Source organism: Melopsittacus undulatus, chromosome 8 (assembly GCF_012275295.1).
Source record: "Melopsittacus undulatus isolate bMelUnd1 chromosome 8, bMelUnd1.mat.Z, whole genome shotgun sequence".
NCBI lineage: Eukaryota > Metazoa > Chordata > Aves > Psittaciformes > Psittaculidae > Melopsittacus > Melopsittacus undulatus.
Genome location: NC_047534.1, coordinates 25,830,738 through 25,851,086, shown reverse-complemented (window position 1 = coordinate 25,851,086; position 20,349 = coordinate 25,830,738). Strand labels below are relative to the sequence as shown.

Here is a 20,349-nt window from a genome sequence, read left to right as displayed (position 1 = left end):
AGGTGGTGATAGTGCTCATGTCCACATGGGTTATTATTAAATGTATGCAAACAGGAGTCTGCAATTGCAGAGATAAAGTGTACTTTGCTCCAAGATTGTTCACTTGTGGTTGTTACAGGGCTAACAGTTTAAAAAGCAGTAGGTCCCTTTGACCTTTTGGTCATTAACAGGAATGGTGCCCTCTTTACAGCAGAGATGAATTTGGTTTGATAAGACTCATTGGAGGAGACAAACAGTAAAAAGAGGCCCCAGCTGTGATTTGATATCTTATTGTCATGTTTCAATGTTATAAATATTTAGCAGTAGGATTCCAAGTTGGGCATGAGAAGAGTCAAATGGTTTGTAAAGTACATTTGCATCTGAAAACCCCTTTCACTGGCCATGGGTTGAATGCTGCTTCTGCTGTGTTTCCATCTCGTTTTGCCTGGTTGATTGGTATGAGATGATGTGTGGCAAAAGGCATGGCAGGTGCTAAGCAGATAGTGCACTGAGATACTTTCCTTTCCACTGGCACAAATAATAAAATATAATTAATGTGTATGTATTCTGTTAAGTATTAAGGAAACACTTGAACCCAGAAGAACAGCTCTTGCTCACCAAACCAACCCACCCTGTAATATTATGGTCCTTACTGGAAAGCTGAAGCCCAAACGTCTTTGTTGTTGCAAAGAGGTAGCCTATGGAGATGGCAGCTGGTGAGATGTGAATGATCATTATGCTGTGTCAAGTCTTATCTTAGAGACCATAAGTATACCTTTGGAAAAGAAAAACAAACTACTTCACCAGCCTAGAGAGAAACATAAATCATATATTTTTATCACTTCAGAAGACCACTAGAAGATGAGCTCTAATATTTCAAATGCGACAAGCAATCTATACACATGAATCACAATTTGAGTTCCATTACAGCTGAGCTGATCTATACCACTGGGTGCTTTGTGGGTTTTACTCTTAACAGTATTAAGTAAAAACCCAAAGCATTTTATGATGAATACCTAACCTTTTGCAGGAACGTGCAGAGATGTGGTCCAGAACAACATTTTTAGCATTGCCCTTTAGGCTCTAATAGGAAAATACTACTGCCAGTTTTGACCTCTCAGTATTATTCTCTGTAAGGGAAATGTGTGTATTAGTAGGAGACTGATACTGCAAAGGTAAAGAAAAGGAGAAAAACTGAAAGGATTTATGGAAGATGCCCAAAGAGAGATTGCAGAAAGAGTTAAGTAGATGAGCCAAGTTTGAAGAGAGGGACATTTTGTTCCTTCTGCTGCCTTTGTTAGACCCAGCATTTTCCTCCTGGACTCAAGGATTTCTGCAGTAACCCGATGTCAGTTGTTCTCCGTCCTCTCTAGTGCAATCATTACTTGAAGTCCTTTTGAGTCTCCTTTTGAGAGATACTCTCACAGCAATATTTTCATAGAGGTTGTGGATTTTCTTTGTATCACTGGTATCCTCCTATTTTGTGTTACAGTAATGTGGGCTTTGCTTGCAATGAACCAAAGTTTAAATTCCTTCACCTTTGAGACTTTTAATCCTCTCTCTTTGCTTTGGGGGAAGAAAGAGGAGTGTTGTCCAGTGCGCTCAGTGAGGCAGCTGGAGATAGAGGGTAGCCGTAAGGTTAATTTTCAGGTAGATTGGTTGCTGTTTTGGTATTCTTGCTTTCTTTTCATACATCTTTTTGTTCCTTTCCCTTTCATGCTTGGAAATTATTAGATATGCAAGAACAAAACTCCTCAAAGTTATGCTCCAAAAGTCTATTATAAAGAGGCTGGAAACAGAACAGCGTGAGCACACGTCAATACCTGAGTGTTTCCCAAGTGGCTCTAGCACTCTGTGGTGTGATAATAAGATGTGGGAGGATTTTTCTTGGCTTTTATCTTCCATATATTGATGCTCCTGACTTTTTAAAATTAATTTTGTCAGGTGGCGCTGCAGCAGAAACAACAGCAATGTGGGAATGAGGTAGTTCAAGGCTTTTGCCTCCAGGCCATCATTTCTAATTCAGCCCAAGTTGGCAGTAGTCAGCAATCACTGCCAACTGACAGCTGTTTGGTGGCCAACACAGTGATTTAGCTAGTAGTTTCTACCAGACAGATGTCTGTAGTATAGCAAGTGTGAGTGTAGCTGGCATGTGTTTCATTTTCAGAGACTGGAAAATGTGGGTGTACTTCAACTGCTAATTCTGTACTTCAACAGCTATTTCTGTTTAGGAAGGTTAAAAAGGACACCTGAATTTAGACAACAAAGAGCTCAGCATGTGCACAATGATCCCTCCGCTGTGGAGGTTAACCCTCCTATTCTGGGGTTAAATCCTGATGTGATGGTACTCACCCCTTGTAGCACCTCCATTGTATCTCCATAAGCACCAGATGGTGGGAGGGAGAAGAGAGACTGTAGCTTGATCTCTGTAGATGGCTGTGCAGAGGGATGTAGGAGGAGACCACACTGAGTGGTGACCAACACTACTGGTTGAGGAAGTTCTTCAGCTGTGTTGTCAGTTAATACCTTACTTGAGTGTGAGCAATGAATAACAAGGAAAAGGTAATAGAGGGGGAAAAAGGAGTCTGATTCATTTTTCTTTGTGCGGACATACGGAACACTAGAATTAATCTTTTGAAAACCATGAATTACTTCATGTAAAATCTGTGCTACTAAGCAGAAAATCTATCCTGCTGAGAAAACAAATCAAGAGAATTCTTCAGTATAATATCTGGTTTTGTGGGGAAAGAAGGGGGAAATTTTTACAGTTTACAGTATCACAGAGCTTTGGGATATTTAAACAGGCAAATCAATGATGGGTTTGATTCGCTATTGTGAAAACAGCTTTGAATTTTGGAATTGCAAAAGCAGTAGAGATCCTCAAGCAAACAGAGATATGGGGTCAAGTTTCTACTGCTCTGTAGTTATATTTTTGTTCCATTGGTGTGATGTAAAGCAGCTTAAAATGGTCTGTCCCTGATGCCACCTGTGCCTCAGGAGTTCCTGCGTTGCAGGGAAAGAGCATTGTCCTAGCACTTGAATGAGTCTAGGTGTCTGGGACACTCATCCATCAACTCAGCAGCTGAATTTGCTGCACTGCTGTGACAGACATTGCCATGTCCTATCTGTCCTGCACTGCAGCTGCCGCCTGTTGTGCAGAGGCACTGTACCTTCATGCTTTAGGTTATCAGTAAGGCAGCTAGGATTCTCAGTGCTGCACACCTGTGATGCTATTTTATGTGTTTGAAAACTCTGCATCAGTTTTTGTCTTGTAACACTGTCACAGAAAAAAACCCCAAATATATGTATTAATTTTTCAGAGTTAAAAAAAGAAAGGATTTCATGAAGAACAGCAGAAGGAACCCATTGCTATGACACAGGAATTTTAGGTCTATTTTAAGGAATAACTAAATTTGCCTCCTTCTTTATTCATGGAAACCTGAAATGGTTTGGACTGGAAGAGACCTTAAAGCTCATCTACTTCCAAGCCTCTGCCATGCCCAGGGACACCTTCCACTACAGAAAAGGCTGCTCCAAGCCCCAGCCAATCATAGAATCATAGAATAGTTAGGGTTGGAAAGGACGTTAAGATCATCTAGTTCCAACCCCCCTGCCATGGGCAGGGATGCCTCATGCTAGACCATGTCACCCAAGGCTCTGTCCAACCTGGCCTTGAACACTGCCAGGGATGGAGCATTCACCACTTCTCTGGGCAACCTGTTCCAGTGCCTCACCACCCTTACAGTAAAGAGCTTTTTCCTTATATCTAACCTGAACTTCCCATGTGTAAGTTTTAACCCATTACCCTTTGTCCTGTCACTGCAGTTTCTGATGAAGAGTCCCTCTCCAGCATCCTTGTAGGCCCCAGTATTGGAGTTAAACCAAATTGCCTTTGGATCTGTAAATGGAATTTATTTTCACTTACTCTAATGTTGTGTCATGTTGTTATATTTTCCTAAGCCTGAGTGTAACTTACCTCAGTGGTTCTTCCCTACAGATATCGATGAGTGCGCTGCCAAGATGCATTATTGTCATGCCAACACCGTGTGTGTTAACTTGCCTGGATCCTATCGTTGTGACTGTGCCGTGGGGTATGTCCGTGTGGATGATTTCTCCTGTACAGGTGAGTTCTTGAGCATACATCAATAACAGTATTACACTGTGTTGTGTGTACCCATTGCCTTTGAATTGGTCTGTGTGCCATACCAAATGTCACATACAAGCTGGTTCTGTACTGGTGTACAATTTAGGCACAGGTAGATGTGCTATGAGGTACCTTTCCTGTGTATGACCCTTTTGGGATGGTAGCTCAAGAAGACCTGTGATGCACACACTGAAGGTTTTGGTAGATCAGGACATGATCTCATCATATCTGGAGCACCTCCTGTATGAAGACAGGGTGAGAAAGTTGGGGCTGTTCAGCCTGGAGAAGAGAAGGCTGCGTGGAGACCTCATATCAGCCTTCCAGTATCTGAAGGGGGGCTATGAGGATGCTGGAGAGGGATGCTCTTCATCTGGGATTGTAGTGATAGGGTGATGGGTTCAAACTTAAACAGGGAAAGTTCAGGTTAGAAGTGTTTACCTGTGAGAGTGATGAGGCCCTGGCACAGGTTGCCCAGAGAAGCTGGGGTTGCCCCATCCCTGGCAGTGTTCAGGACCTGCTTGGACAGGGCTTGGAACAACCTGGTCTAGTGGAAGGTGTCCCTCCCCATGGCAGGGGGTTTGGAACTGGTTGAGCTTTAAGGTCCCTTCCAACACAAACCGGTCTGCGATTCTGTGATTTTTATCCCATGGCTGGCTGGTGTGTGAGGTGCAAAGGCTGAGATGAGATCATACGTGTAGGGAGAAGAAATTTTATTACCTGTGGTTTGAAACATGAGAAATTATCTGGGAGGAGAAGCTTTCTGGACAGAGCTGAGACAAGTCTGTAGAAGCAAAACTGAAAATGTATAAAGTCCTACAAACCATTTGTTATTAAGTAGTTTGGAAATGGTTATTATTAATGCTGAGAAGTAGTGTCTGCAGGACTGACACATGTTATTTAGAAAAGAGAACAAGTATGAAAGCATTAGACAGTAAATCCAGTGATTCTTTTTAATACCTGTCAGCAAAATGAGCTCTAAAACTCTTTAAATGGGAAGTAGATTGGTCTAATTCCTGACAGAGGTTTTTAAGGGACCTTCTCTGCAATCTCTGGGCAGAATACCAGGAACTGCTGAAACACTGCGCCCAGCTGTATATCACTGGATAACATCTGTCAATCCCAGAGCTCCAGAAAGGCTGATCTCGGGCTTATTTTGATGGTGCACCTGTGTGGCAAAGAAGGAAAATACCAGGGAGATGTATTGAAATGGAAATAAGTCAGCTTGACACGAAATCATGTTTAGAATTGGGTTGTGTGAGCTATTTTCTCAAGTGGAAAGATAGCAACAGGAGTATTCAATAGGAGAATGATTTCCAGCCCAGAATAAATATGTTGTCATGCACATGTTATCCCTAGGGAAGGTCATGGGAAATGTTGACTTTGATGATGACAGCATATCTTGTAGCTAAGATTATGGAGTTCATAAAAACTATAGGAAAGTCCTGCCCATCTCAGAGATTGATAGTAAATAGTTGTCAGGAAACTGGGTTTTGTTTTGCCCAGAGTCATTACTTCTGTACAATCTATGTTTTTTGAGTAAACTTTGTATTTTTTCTTGATCTTTTACAGTCTGCCCTGCCAGAAAAGTTTCAGACGTTAAATTTTGTTCTCAGTGTTTGTGCTGTGTGAGGTAGTGGTCTTCACAGTGATGAGAAAGTGGTTTTGATAATCTGACGCTTGCTTTCCATATGTGCGCTTCCCATTTCCTAATGTTCCTTTTCCTCCAGCAAGACACTATCATCAGGCATGCAAGTGGTTCAGGAAGCAGGTATTTGGGATGTACTGAACAAGTGTGAAGTAGTAAGACAAGCTGCTTGACAGGAATGGGAGAGCATTCACTTAAAGTGCATGCACAAAAAAATCCAGAACTTAGATAAGATCAAAATAATAGAATGCGAGAAAAGCTATTTTTTGCAGGTTCATTATCTTGCTGAAATGACTTTTTGACATCCCTGTTAAAAAGCCCAGTAAGTAACATAGCTCAGGAGAAACTTGGTTCATTGCCTGTTGCATCCAGAAATAGTTGTATGTTACAGTAATAAATGTATTTAAAATAAGTATTGTACAATAGAAGCACTAATCCTGGTTTTGTATTTTGCATTATTTTTACGCAGAATTTTCCTTTAATGAATCTTAAAAAAAATAACAGTAATAAAAGAATCAGGCAGCAAATACTTAACCAGTTCCACCTCATGCTGGCACCGATGTATAGCAGGCACAGGCAATAGAGATTGTAGCTGTTACTCAGGATTTAAATTTATTCCTCTTTATTCAAACCAGACAAAGGAGAAATGATCTTGTTATTGAACCATAGATTTGGAGACAAGTCTGGGAGCCTGAGGTGGGCTGAGTCCTCATTACAACTGCATTTTCTGTAAGTGGAGTCAGGCTCTGATGAGTTCAAGATACAGGTTAACCCGTCTCAAATGTAGGCGTTGGAGACATGTGCACAGCATTGCGTGTATTCTGTTCACAGCTGGCCTGAAAGCAGAGTTATACCGTAGAGGTTCAAGTCTGGGTCTTACTCAAGGTATCTGCAGTTGAGCCAATCCTGTGTGGTGCTGGGCAGGCCTGTGCTCCAGCAGGTTTCAAAGGCAGGAAGCTCTGACATGTAGAAGCTGTTAAGTCCAAAACAGTTTTTAAGCCCAGTGAAGTTTTTCAATTGTATATCAAGGGGTTTTATCTTTCTAGAGAGAAGTGTGGTGAGCATTGCAATACCAGATCAGTTTGAATTGGGCACAATCAAATTAATTTGGATATTGCTGAATTTTAAATCTGTAGCTTCCAGTTGTTTCTTTGGAACCCTGCATCTTTCTTGAATAAAGTTCATTTGCACTGTTTTGGTGTGGCTGAAACTTTTTCCCCAAAGCAACTTTTTAATAGTATTTCCCATTTCTGATGATGAGAGCTGTGGAGTAGAAACTTACCATGGTCACTAAGAAGCTGCTGTGCTGGAAGCTGTGCTGTTACACAGAAAATGCAGTCACAGAGTGACTCAAATAATGCTCTGGACGAAGTCTACAATGATATTAAATTCTGAACTATGGTTTAAAATGAAGTAGTGGCTAGCTGAATAAATATTCCATGTTCAGTCTCACATAAGCAAAAGCCCTGGTATGTTGAGGTTTATCCTGCGGTATTTTGTGTCAGGTTACTCAGTAATAACTTTAAACTGTGTTCACCAGGAAAGGTCCATTAGCGTTGTTGAGCTCACCCATTCCCAGAGCTTTGAGCTCTGCATGTTAATGAAGTTGTTGAGTGAGAGACAGTTTTATTAAGGAAAGTTCCTCTGGAATGGGAAGCTTCTTTCAGTCTCTTCCTTTGATACTGACAGGTTGTTTCTCTGTTCTCAGGTAAATCACAGTCTTGTCACTTCTGAGAATGGCAGCAAGATTTGCTGCTCCAGATGTTCTCATTTGCTGGAGGCTACTGATTTAAAGCATGTATTGACTGCCACAGGTTAAAAACCGTGCTTATTGTTGGAAAATAAGTTCCCTTGGGTTGCTTTCCTCTAGTGTAGCAGTTTGTTAGTCTGTTTCAGAAGTGCATTATTTAGTTTCTTGATTTTTGAAACATGATAAATTACATGATCTCATAATTTTATTTTTGATGGGTTGCATCTGTTCTCTGGTTAGATTTGGAAAATACATGTATATGCTTTTCTGTAGTTGGAAACTGCAGTATGTAGTTTCTAGGCCCCACTGCTGTTCAGTCAAGTGAACAAATGCATTTTCAGCTGAATAGGCTACAGATTGTCTGTAATAAATACATGTCTCATACTGATACGAGGAGAAAAGATTGTAGGTGGTTCTCATATCATTTTACATAGCACTGGAATTGTTTATGAAGATAGTAATGATGGTCACAGTCAAAATTCCTGACCTGTAACACCTGTGATAACCATTTAAAAGGCTATCCCTTGTTTGCAATGGTTTTCTTGGGGATGCAGTGGGGCTCTGAAAGCTTCGCAAAATCCTGCACTCATTCAAAGAGTAAACTGTCTCATTTTGTGTAGTCACTACCGGGCTTGAATTCTCTATATTTGGGATTTATTTATCTTATTTCCTACAAAGAATCAGTAATGATGAGCTAAAGACCTTTGCAAAGGAGAGTGACGAGATCTTTTTTTGTTCTCTATTTGCATGTATTGCCCTTTTCAAAATGAAGGAACTTCCTTTGGATTTGAGGGTGACTCAGTCCATTTTATCCTTGGGGCATCTTTTCAAGAAATAACATGGAAAGTTATGTGGCCAGCCAACATTCTGCCAAAACATGGTATGACCTGTGTGAAACATCCTCCTCTTGGTGCACCAAGCTATGCTGACAGATGGTTTTCCTCCATGAAAGGAATCCATGTCCAGATTTTACTGTGGAATTGTGCAGTTCCGTATGATGTTTGAATACTGGACTGTGCTTTAACCCTTTCTCAGACCTCATTTTGTATGCTAATGTTCACAGAACTTCTTTTACCTTTGGCTTGTCCGAGCAACAAGTCAATCAAATAAAAAAAGCAAGCCCTTATCAACTGCAGAATCAGAAAGTATTATTAAAATACATCATAGATATTTTACGTCTGTGGAAAAAGTGAAATATATTTTTAGAGGAAGTCTTAGAATTTACATGTTAGTCTCTAGTTCAGATGCTAATTTGATTTACAATCAGGTAGGGAAGATGAAGTAAGAAAACCTAATGATTTTGACAGGTCATCCGATAAGCTCCTTCACATCTCTCTTCAGTGGTTCCTGGAGCAGCATTCAGTTTTGAAACAAACACGCCTTTCAGAACAAGCCCTTCTGAAATGTGTTATTGGAAATGTGGTACCTAAAGCATAAAAAAACAGAGTTCTGAGAAATCTCAGTTTCAAGGGGAAGAAACAGCAGTCCCCTCTCCTGATCTTCCCTTCTTTCCCTCCCGTGTCTGTGACAGGCAGCTCGACTGCAGAAATATCTTGCTCTGGTTAGAACAAATGCTCCAAGTCTTTGCTTTCACTAAAAATGATGCCTTTAGAATATGTGGCTGGAATTTACCTGTCAGTTCTAGGTGGTGTAGTTGACCCATAATAATACAAATAATGCAGCAAGATTCACAGTAGTGAAGTGGCAATTTCAAAGGGCAGGTTGCTGCCTCTCTTCCAGGACCACTGCATGTGGTTGAAAAAGAGGCAGCCAATTGGTAATATAGTCACTCTTTGAAAGACAGTCCTATTTCTGCAATCTAATCTACACACCCTCTTTTCCTCCTTTCCTTTTCCATGAACCAACTTAGCATTCAGAAAAACAACATTAGTATTTTAGTGTGGCACCTGAACTTTGGAAGAGCTGTGCGAAGTATTGGATGTTCACAGAGGTCAGTAAACTAATGTTAGTGCTGTGCAGATGATGGCCTGGAACAGGTGAATTGATAGGCATGACTGCTAGCAGGAAACACCAGTCTGGGGCAGTGAACAGTGAAGGTAGGTGTGTGGTGGATTAGTTTTCAGGTATGTTCTAGGGAAGAACTTGTTCTGCTCTCAGTGAGTATCATTAGTAAATATCTTACCTGGCACTACGTAAACTTTTGTAGAATCTTAGAATGGTTTCAGTTGAAAGGGACCTTAAAGATCATCTGTCCCTACCTGCCTTTGTCCAAAGCCCCTCTCCAGGTTTTGAGTAGCTCTTTTAGGCACTGGAAGCTGCCTTAAGGTCTCCCCTTAAGGAGTCTTCTCCAGGCTTAACCAGCACAGCTTTCTCAGCCTGGCTCCAGATCAGAGCTGCTCCAGCCCTCTCGACATCTCCATAGCCTCCCCTGGACTCCATCCAACAGCTCAATGTTGCTCTGGTGTTGTTGCCCCAGAGCTGGATGCAGCACTGCAGGCGGGGGTCTCCCCAGAGTGCAGTAGAGGGGCAGAATCCCCTCTCTCAACCTGCTGCTTATGCTCTGGGATGTAGCCCAGCACACGGGCGTTTCTGGGCTGAAACGCACTCTGCCAGGTCATGGGAAGCTTCTCATCACCCAAAACCCCAAGTCCTTCTCCTCAGGGCTGCTCTCAAGCCATTCTCTACCCAGCCTATGTTTGTGCTTGGGTTTGCCCTGATCCAGGTACAGGACCTTGCACTTGGCCTTGTTGAACTCTGTGGGATTTGTACAGTTACACCTCTCAAGCCTGTGAAGGTCTCTCTGGATGCTATCCCTTCCCTCCATGTGTCACCACACCACACAGTTTGGTGTCATCAGCAAACTTGCCAAACTTTTATTTTAAAGAAACATGAAAATATTAATTGGGTTGGGGTCATGTTTATGTCACCTTTTATACATGATGTAGCAGATGCTCAGCGCAATAGGTGTGACTTGGAACAAGGATCTTGGGCAGTCCTGGACCCTCCTCATTTTACTTGCACTAATATGTTGATACTCACTGCTCTGAAGCATTCCCTGCTTCCAAGTCCACTCTGTCCTTTTACCAGCTGCACTGGATGCTTGGACAATACTCTTGCTTTTCCAAATGTATTTGAAAATTGGCCCTAAGTCAACCTGAATGTATGATATGAGACACAAAATACTCTTATTCTGGTCTCTCATTTCCTGAGATCCTTACGTGTCAAGTGCTAAAAGGCAGGACAGGACTTACCTCCTCGAGTAGTACTCAGTAGCACTCTCTTGTTTAACTGCAGTCAATAGCATCTCTGTTACTATAACTGCCAGGGGAATTGTTTAGTTTGAGTTGCCTTGAAATGCAGAAACATTGGTTTCAAGTCCCTCGGTAGGCTATTGGCCAGGTTTGGCAGCAGGTAAACTATGCAGCAGAGTCTGTTGCTTCATCAGAGAGCATTTCTTTGTTCTGCTGGACGAGTCAACAAAGTGTAGGAGAGTATTCAGTCAATCCAGCAAAACCAAACCAGAGTGATTCCACATCAGATGACTGATACCCACACCAGTCTTGACTCATACTCCATTAACTCAGCAGAAAGCTTTCAATAACTCATTTGGCTTTAGGTAAGTCCTATGGAGAGATAACTAGTGCACTCTTGCCATAGGGAAGCTCTGTGTATAACAACACTGTAACTTTCTTTTGTATTGTCAGAGAATGTTGTGCTGTAGTAACATGGATAAGCTTCTCAAGGCATCCCTGGAAGGCTGATAAGTATTTAATTGCTGTTTTGGAAAAGGAAAAGCCAAGCCATGGAGAAGTGGAGCATCTTGCCCCAAATCATGCTGAGACAGCAGCAGCATTGCAGAGTCTAGTAAACAGTTGGAAAAATCAGATGTGGACAAACCCCAGACGGATCCCAACAGGGATTCAGTGAGCTAGGAGGTTTATTTTCACAGGTATCAGTATTTTCACAAGGAACAACAACAGTCCATTGCAGCAGAGAGTGCACTGAGTAACCACCTGATCTGCATGTCATAGATCATCTTCCTCTTTCCAGGCAGTCTTGTAACATCTTCTGTTACTTTGGAGTTGAATGGTTCCCCAGTTCTCTAATTTTAAATGCCATGTCACATTCTTTTGTTCTGACCTCACCTTCATTTACTGGGTTTAACTGCAGTGTTTTTTTACATTCCTTCCTTTAAAAAAATGCCATTAGAAACCTGCAGATGATTTGCTTCTAAGTGCTTCCTATCTAAGGAAGAAATGTGCTAAAAATGTAATATTTACAGTGATTTAAATTCCTCACTGGTAAATAGTTTAATTAAACATCTTTGTGCTTTCCTGTGCTCTGGGCATGGAAGTGTTGCTAATTTGTCCAGAGCAGTTGGTAATCCTTTCAAGTCCTTTTGACACATTGATTTTCTGTAGCTTTATTAATACTAAAATTAATTAAACACCTGACTGTAAATCATGCTGATAGTTGTGTTTCTTGACTCAGGCATAATTAGCAGTTTTACATGATTTCTTAGCTGCAGCCTTTTGTGCTGCTGTGTATGTTATCACAAAAATGTAGTATTGAAAATAGGTTTGCATAAGCATGAACATGTTTCTGCATAAACTTAATCACTAAGCTCATGCTTAAAATAATAATATTGATTTAATACTCACTCAAGAGCCATGAGTGAAGCTGTCTGTCTAAAGAACAAGCAAGGGCAAGTCTTCCCCTGTCACTCATCACCATTTATACTGAGCTCTCTTAGGGCAGGATTTCTCCCTGATACAACTGGCCCAGGAATTCTTGATTCCTGCATTTAGCAAGCAGCCCATGAGGTGAGAGGCGGGATTGAAACACCACACTAAGTTCTTAGTGGGAACATGCTATTTTGCAAACATGCAGCAATTGCAGGATTGATGGCAGTGGCTGGAAGCAAAAAGCTCTCATGTTTTAGTCAGGAAGCGTTAATGGCTTAAAGAGTGTAACTAGCTTTTGGAAAGAGTTTGCTCAATCAAATTCTCATCTTTTTGGAGCTCTAACAGCCAGGGCTTATCATCATCTTTGTCAAAACAAGAAAAAAATTCTCTGATGTTGTATTCTGTTTTTGGAAACTATTTGTAACAAGCTCTTTGCTCTTCAGACACGGAATTGAGCTCCCCTACTAAATCATGGGAGTGAGTGGATCACAGAGAAGGGCATTGGGCTCACACGCCTCCTCAAGCCAGGATACATGGCTCCTGAAATGTCCTTTGTCTTAACTGTTCCTAAAAATACCAAACCAATTTTAGTGATGGAAATTCCTTAATTCTCTTTTTGTCCGTCTCCTCCCCACCTACACTTGCTCATCTGGTCAGAAAGTTTTGCATCATTACTATCTTAAATCTTCCTTGCCACAGTTTCAACCTGTCCCCTCTTGTCATTTTAACAGTGAACATAGAGGATGCTTTGACCTTTCTGTTTGCAGTCCTTTTTAGTATTTAAAATAGCTTTTCATGAATATGCTTTATTCTTTAAATCTGTAACCTAAAAGCCTGGTTTTAGGTTTATGGCTGAACAATTCAAAAACATTCAAAGGGGATTTTCTTCATAACTTCATGTTTTCCCGTCAGAAAATTCTGTCCCTCAAACTTCTGGTGATTGTCCTGGATTCAGCTGTACCAGTTACTTTTCTCCTTTCTAGTAGCTGGTGCAGTGCTGTGTTTTCAACTTCAGTCTAAGAATAGTGCTGAGAATATACCGATGTTTTTGGTTGTTGCTAAATAATGTTTACCCCCGATTAAGGACTTTTCAGTCTCATGCTTTGCCAGGGAGGAGGGGCGCAAGAAGCTGGGAGGAAGCAGAGACAGGACACCTGACCCAAACTAGCCAAAGGTATATTCTATACCACAGCACGTCATGCCCAGTATATAAATGGGGGGAATTACCCGGAAGGTGCAGATCACTGCTCTGGTTGGGCTGGGTATCAGTCAGCGCATGCTGAGCAATTGTATTGTGCATCATTTGTGTTTATAATTTCTTTTCCTTTCCCCCTTTTAGTTTTATATGCTCTCCCCTTGTTATTTCCCTTATCATTATTATTATTCGTGGTAGCAGTAGGGGTTTGTGTTATACCTTAGTTACTGGGCTGTTCTTATCTCAACCCATGAGAGTTACATTCTTTTGATTCTCCTCCCCATCCCTCTGGGGGTAGAGTGTAGGGAAGAAGGTGGAGAGAGTGAGTGAGTGACTGTGTGGTTCTGAGTTATGTGGTTCTGGGCTTAAACCATGACAGGGTTTCACAGAGGTTCTTTTTTTGGCCTTGAGCTCCAAGATTGCTGTTGTTTATCAACAAAGATGCTCTAAAGAATGGTCCCAGGTAAGAATGCAGTGTGCATGGGGTCAGCAAGTTCAGGCAGACGTGGCCTAAACCTCCCCTATTAATTCTGAGTCCTGGGTTGTGCTCATGTCTGCTGCCAGAGGCTGGTGAGCCAGGCACAACTCTGACCACACTGGACAAGAATTGTCTGGGTGCCCTGCTATATCCCCTTTTTCTGCCCAGACACACTGTGCAGCTAGACAAAGAAGGAGTATCAGATGGATGACTGATGGCCAGATAGAGACTTTCTGTGGTGTTTGGTCTTGGTGCTTAATGGATCATGTGGCTTGTCTGACTTCAGAACTAATGAGCACATTAGCACATTACTGTTGGAAAATACTAGGAAGAAAGTCTTCTCCGATGTGCATGTGTGTATCTTGCAGTGTGTAGTATCTGGAGTCTGGTATGACCAAAAGCTGCATAGTGTGTGGTACATACAAAGAAGAAACCTGGACGTGTTCCTGTGTAACCTGCTCTGGGTGTCTCTGCTTTCGCAGGGGGCTTGGACTAGATGATCTTCAGAGGTCCCTTTCAACACTAACGCTTCTGTGGTTCTGTAGAATCCCATATGGAGGAAGAGCAGCCCATTCACACTGGAACATGAGAGAGAAATTCCCACCACTTCGATGTGTGGTCTGGTGGGAATGATCAGGGATGCCATCACTGGACCTCTAGCTTTTGGTGTATGAACACGGATTTGACGAGTGTGTGATTGGGGGACTTCCTCCTGGCAGGTGGTGTGGTGTGGTGCAAGAGCCAGTCTGCCAAGGAACATTGGACATGTCTGTGTACAAACATGCAGCACTTTGCTGCTCTGCTGTTGTAGCTGTATTTGCTGCTCGGGTTTAAGATTTCCAGAGTAAGGCTTTCATTTCTGAAACAAAGAAATTGTGTAAAGCTTCTTCAGCTCAACAGGAAATTTGCCATAGAGTTCACGGTATTTGACGGGCTTTTCTGGCACTGAGAAATACATATTGCAAAGGCATTTCCAGGTCTTGTTTTTCCTTTTCTAATCTAAATGTACGTTTCAGAGACAAGAAGCTAATATTCTAATACTGGTCACTTCTCTATAATCTCATTTTTATACTTTATGCTGCATATTTCATAGATGTGTGCATATTGATTGGGAGAAAGCTGATATTTTATTAACAGCTATTGATCTTTGAATGTCTGTTATTGTGTACAAGTGATCAAAGAACCACCTGCTGAGCAGTCTTAGCTACTGAGAAGACCTCAGGCCCCTGGTTTAATAATGGGCACTGGTTATTTGTTTGAAGTGGCTGGAGTTTGTGTAAGCCCTGTGTAGATGTGCATTTGAAATTGTCCAACTCCTGCTGTGCTGATTCTGCAACTTTCCATTTAACATAAAAAGTGCTTTATTCAGCAGAACATGTGTGCTGGTGGTGGGAGATGGGGCAGAGTTTCTACTGCTCTGAAGTTGGGCAGTGTGGTTTGTCCTTCTGGGTGGTCTCTTTCTGGCTGTGGTGGACCTTTCTCTTCAATGAACAAGAATATTGATGTGTATATGGGTAGTAATATTGGCAGGTAGACAAGGCCCTTAGTGATATGGTTTAGTGGTGGGCTTGGCAGTCCTGGGGTGAGGGTTGGACTTGATCTTAATCTTTTCCAACCTGGTAGATTCTACGTGACTGAATGCAGGATATGTCTAATACCTGAGCTGTCCTACATTTATTTCTGGATTTCTGAAATCAGTGAATAACCATAAGTGTGGTAGTGTTGCCTTTCTGAAATGTTTGTGAAACAGTTTTAAAGAAGGTAGACGAGGTGCCTCTGGCAGCAGACTTTCTTAGTCCTTAAGCAATACCCTTTGGGAGTAGTGCAGGGCAGGGGAGAAAGAAAGTTATGTCACTTTGTAGTTAATATTTTCATGCTTTCTGTTGTAGGCTTTTTGTCTCCCAGTATGAAACTTGCTGTTTAGTTGCATGATTGCATGTAATAATTGTTCAAACTGGGGATTTTTCTTTCACAGAAATAACTCCTCCTCTTCATTGTCAGAGGAGTGGGCCAGAGTGAGGCAGATGAATGGCCCAGTCTTGCTAATTATACTCCCATTAGAATAGTCCATTGTGATTTTTATATGCTTAGATATTCTTTTTCTTCTCAGGGTTTATAAATAAAGTTCATAATTATTAAATAAAGTTCATGCTGCCAGACTGAGATAATCAGGTGTTGGAGGAATGTTTCCTCTTACGACAGATGATAATGGAAGGGGCCAGAACAGTGGGCTACCAAGTAAAGGATGAGGATGGCCAGAGAGACAGCTTTATTTTACCTGTAAGGGTAAAATGTTTCTTTCCTATTTATTTATGGTGAAGAAAAGTTTCCATGTTTTCAGGATTTGGTTTAGTGTTTTTTGTGCTTCTCCTAATGAACTGTCATATTCCACAGTACTTAGTGTATCTAAGCTTTCATAATGCTGAACTATCTACCAACATTTGTCCTTCAGGATAGTTTTTAGCTTGTTTGTTTGTTGCTGTTTTTTTAATTTCAGAACAGAACAAATGTTGAAAGTTGTATTCTGTGGAATATCTGACAGGACAAATCCTTTTTTAAATAGTAAATTATGAATGTGTATATTTAGGCACATATGCAGTCCACAGAGGAGCGAAGGAGCCCTCTGATTGTTGGAGATTTGCTTTAAGACAGATTACTTGGTTTCCAATTCTGAACTGCAGCCTATTTTAATTAGGCCATAAATGTGGTTTTCAATAAAGCAAAGGCATTCCAAATGTAATCATGTTCAACCACAACACAAAACGCTGTTGTCTTTTTTGCATGTACTGGTAGGATCTGCTCAGTATAAAGCTAAATAAATGCTCTGTCCTTTTACTTCACTTTTTACATGTTTTTAAGTGTCCCACAAACTTAAAGATGCAGTATGCAAAATCATCAATTATAAGTGATTTATCATAGAGTCATAGACCATAGACTGGTTTGGGTTGGAAGGGACCTTTAAAGCTCATCCAATTCCAATACCCTGCCACGATCAGGGACACCTTCCACTAGACCAGGTTGCTTCAAGCCCTATCCAGCCTGGCCTTGAACACTGCCACGGATGGGGCAGCCACAGCTTCTCTGGACAACCTGTGCCAGGGCCTCAGCACCCATAGTAGATTTTTGAGTAGAAAAAGTAAGTTGCTGTCTTGCCTGCCTTTGGAGTGTCAGGGTGCACTTCAGAACAGAATGGGGAAAAGCAGAAAGACAGACTCACCTAATCTTGCCTTGCTGTGGTAAATCCTTCTGTGTAGATCCCTGTCGTGGTTTAAACCAAGTCCCCCAACTCCCGGAGAGTTAGGAAGGAGAATCCAAAGAATGTAGCCCCCACGGATTGAGATAAGAATGGTTTAATTGCTAAGGCATAACACAAAACCCCTACTGCCATTTACTACTACAAATAATAATGATACAGCAAACAGCAAGTGAAAAGAATACAACACCCCACCAGCCACCGACCCATAACTCACTCCACCCTGCCTGGCCGAGCACCATGTGCTCCCTCCTCCATTTTTCTCCAGAGCTCTCCCCTCCAGCTTTCTCTTTCCCAGTATGCATCCTGGGCATCACGTGCTATGGTATGGAATACCTCATTGACTAGCCTGGGTCAGGTGTCCTGTCTCTCCTTCCTCCCGGACTCCCCTCCCACCTGGCTGGAAAAAAAAAAAACCTTGAACAAAAAACACCCTCAAAACATGCTCAAACCATGACATTATCCACCCCTTATTCCATACCATTCACGTCATGCCCAGATCCCACATTTTCAATACACCATCACTCTTAAGTCCACCCCTCGATCATGAGACATCTCTAAGTTGCATCTCTGGACTGATAGCCTGAAGTATCTGGGCCCACCAAAATCATTCACCGTCCCCTTCAGTTCTACAGCTTGCTGCTGGGGACTCCATACAGCTGCCTTCCACCTCCAATGCTTCCAAAGCACTGGAGGGGCCCAGTGGATCAGATACCCGGCTATACTGTCCCACATGCCCTGCCACTCATGACTGTCCAGCCTTGGGAACAGTCTCCTGGTGCTCCTATGTACTTGTCTAAACTTAGACAAGACCCAGACCTGACTCTGCTTAACTTTTGGGATCAGACAAAATGGTTGTGGATGGAACACACTCTGTGTGTGTGCCACCATGCCGAAAACCATCACAATCAGCAGGCAGGTCCCAAGGGCACCCAAAAGCCATTCATAACCGTCAGAACTCTCAAATGATGCTGCTGCACTTGTCACTGGGGCTGATGTAGCTGCCGTGCTTGCCAGCTCTCCCACTATCAGCTTCTCTTCTCCCGAGTCCGGATCTTCCTCCTCTGCCTTGCTGGGAAGTGCTGCCTGGTCTCCTGTATCCTGCTGGGGCTCGGCGGGCGACTTCCGGGGGACACTCTCGGCCGTCGGAGGGTCGGGAACGGCCGCAGGACTCACCCTCCCCACTGCCTTATCCTGCTGCTCAGCTACTGCCCTGCTCCGCTCCTCCCCCGCCTGCTCCCGCTGCTCTGCCACAGCCGTTTGGCTCCCCGTGCCGCTCTCCCTGGCAGCCTCAGCTGCCGGCAGCTCCCGGGGCCGCTCCTTCCTGGCTTCACGCAGCTCCACACAGACGACGACGAGGATAAGGACAAGGACGGCGAAGAGCAGCGGGACGGCCTGGTACAAGTTCAAGTCCACGGCCACGTCCATCCCCCCCTGCTGCCGGAGCCCCACCGTATTACAAGCCTCCGACACAAACACAAACACATCCAATCCATACACCAAGTACCCGGTAAAATCCCGAAACAGCGAGATCCAGAGAAAAACCTCTAAGAGCCAATAAATCAGCATTGTGACAAGAGACCATAAATCCGCTCAGATCTGTTCTTATCTCAATCCCTCGGGCCCCACGTTGGGCGCCAAAAATGTCGTGGTTTAAACCAAGTCCCCCAACTCCCGGAGAGATAGGAAGGAGAATCCAAAGAATGTAGCCCCCACGGATTGAGATAAGAACGGTTTAATTGCTAAGGCATAACACAAAACCCCTACTGCCATTTACTACTACAAATAATAATGATACAGCAAACAGCAAGTGAAAAGAATACAACACCCCACCAGCCACCGACCCATAACTCACTCCACCCTGCCTGGCCGAGCACCATGTGCTCCCTCCTCCATTTTTCTCCAGAGCTCTCCCCTCCAGCTTTCTCTTTCCCAGTATGCATCCTGGGCATCACGTGCTATGGTATGGAATACCTCATTGACTAGCCTGGGTCAGGTGTCCTGTCTCTCCTTCCTCCCGGACTCCCCTCCCACCTGGCTGGAAAAAAAAACCTTGAACAGAAAACACCCTCAAAACATGCTCAAACCATGACAATCCCTTTCCCTCATTGCATCATCAGTAGTCTTTGACCTTTGAGAAAAAGAGCTTGCAGATGCTCATAGGCTTTGTCACATCTTCAGTGCAGGGAACTTCACACTTCTGAGACTGTCACGAAATACCAGAGAAAATATCCTGGGCTGCATCAAAAGGAGCATGACTAGCAGGTTGAAGGAGGTGATCCTGCTCCTCTGCTCTGGTGAGACCTCACTTGCAGTATTGTGTGCAGTTCTGGTGTCTTCAACATAAAAAGGACATGGAACTGTTGGAACAAGTCCAGAGGAGGGCCACGAGGATGATCAGGGGACTGGAGCATATGAAGACAGGCTGAGAAAATGGGGCTGTTCAGCCTGGAGAAGGCTGCGTGGAGACCTCATAGCAGCTTTCCAGTATCTGAACAGGGGCTATAGGGATGCTGGGGATGGACTCTTCATCAGGGACTGTAGTGGCAGGACAAGGGGTAACGGGTTGAAACTTGGACAACGGAAGTTTAGATGGGATATAAGGAGGAAGTTCTTTACTGTGAGGGTGGTGAGGTACTGGAATGGCTTCCCCCTGGAAGTTGTGAATGTTCCATCCGTTGCAGTGTTCAAGGCCAGGTTTGACAAAGCCTCAGGTGACATGGTTTAGTGTGAGGTGCCCCTGCCTATGCCAAGGGAGTTGGAACTGGATGATCATAAGGTCCTTTCCAACCCTAACTATTCTATGATAAAATCACATTTATGTTGTGAGGTTGGACCGGGCTGTGTGTTTGGGGAACATGGCGCTGTGTTCTGGGTGTCACTCAGATCAGTATCTTTCATTACCACTATGGGCTCATCCTGCTTTGGGGTTCAGTCTTAGGTATTCCTTTCTTTCTAGGAATAAGGCTAGCTACATACATTAAATGCATATTCAGACCCTGTTTCTCTGCTAAAATCATGTATTACAATCTTCTGATTGATTCACTCCACACTTGAGAAATGGGTTTATTGTGCTCCTCATCAGAGATTCCAAGATTTAAAATCCACAGTTCAAGTGACTCCTCTGCCCAGATCTGGGCTCCCTAACTAGTGCAAGCTCAGGTAAGATGTATGTGACATTTGATGTTGTAGGTTCCTTTGCATTTGGCTACTGTTAGAGTTGACCTACTGACTGGGATTATTAGAATAAATAAGTTAC

The 20,349-nt window shown here is 43.0% G+C and overlaps 1 protein-coding gene across 1 annotated transcript in view; it reads left to right on the top strand.

Annotated features, from left to right (window-relative positions):
• Positions 1–20,349, top strand: part of NELL1 (neural EGFL like 1) — a 298,976-nt gene that overhangs the window by 141,934 nt on the left and 136,693 nt on the right. The window contains exon 13 of the mRNA XM_034065392.1: positions 3,977–4,102. Within this exon, the coding sequence (XP_033921283.1) occupies positions 3,977–4,102 (126 nt within the window). The remainder of the gene's footprint in view (positions 1–3,976; positions 4,103–20,349) is intronic.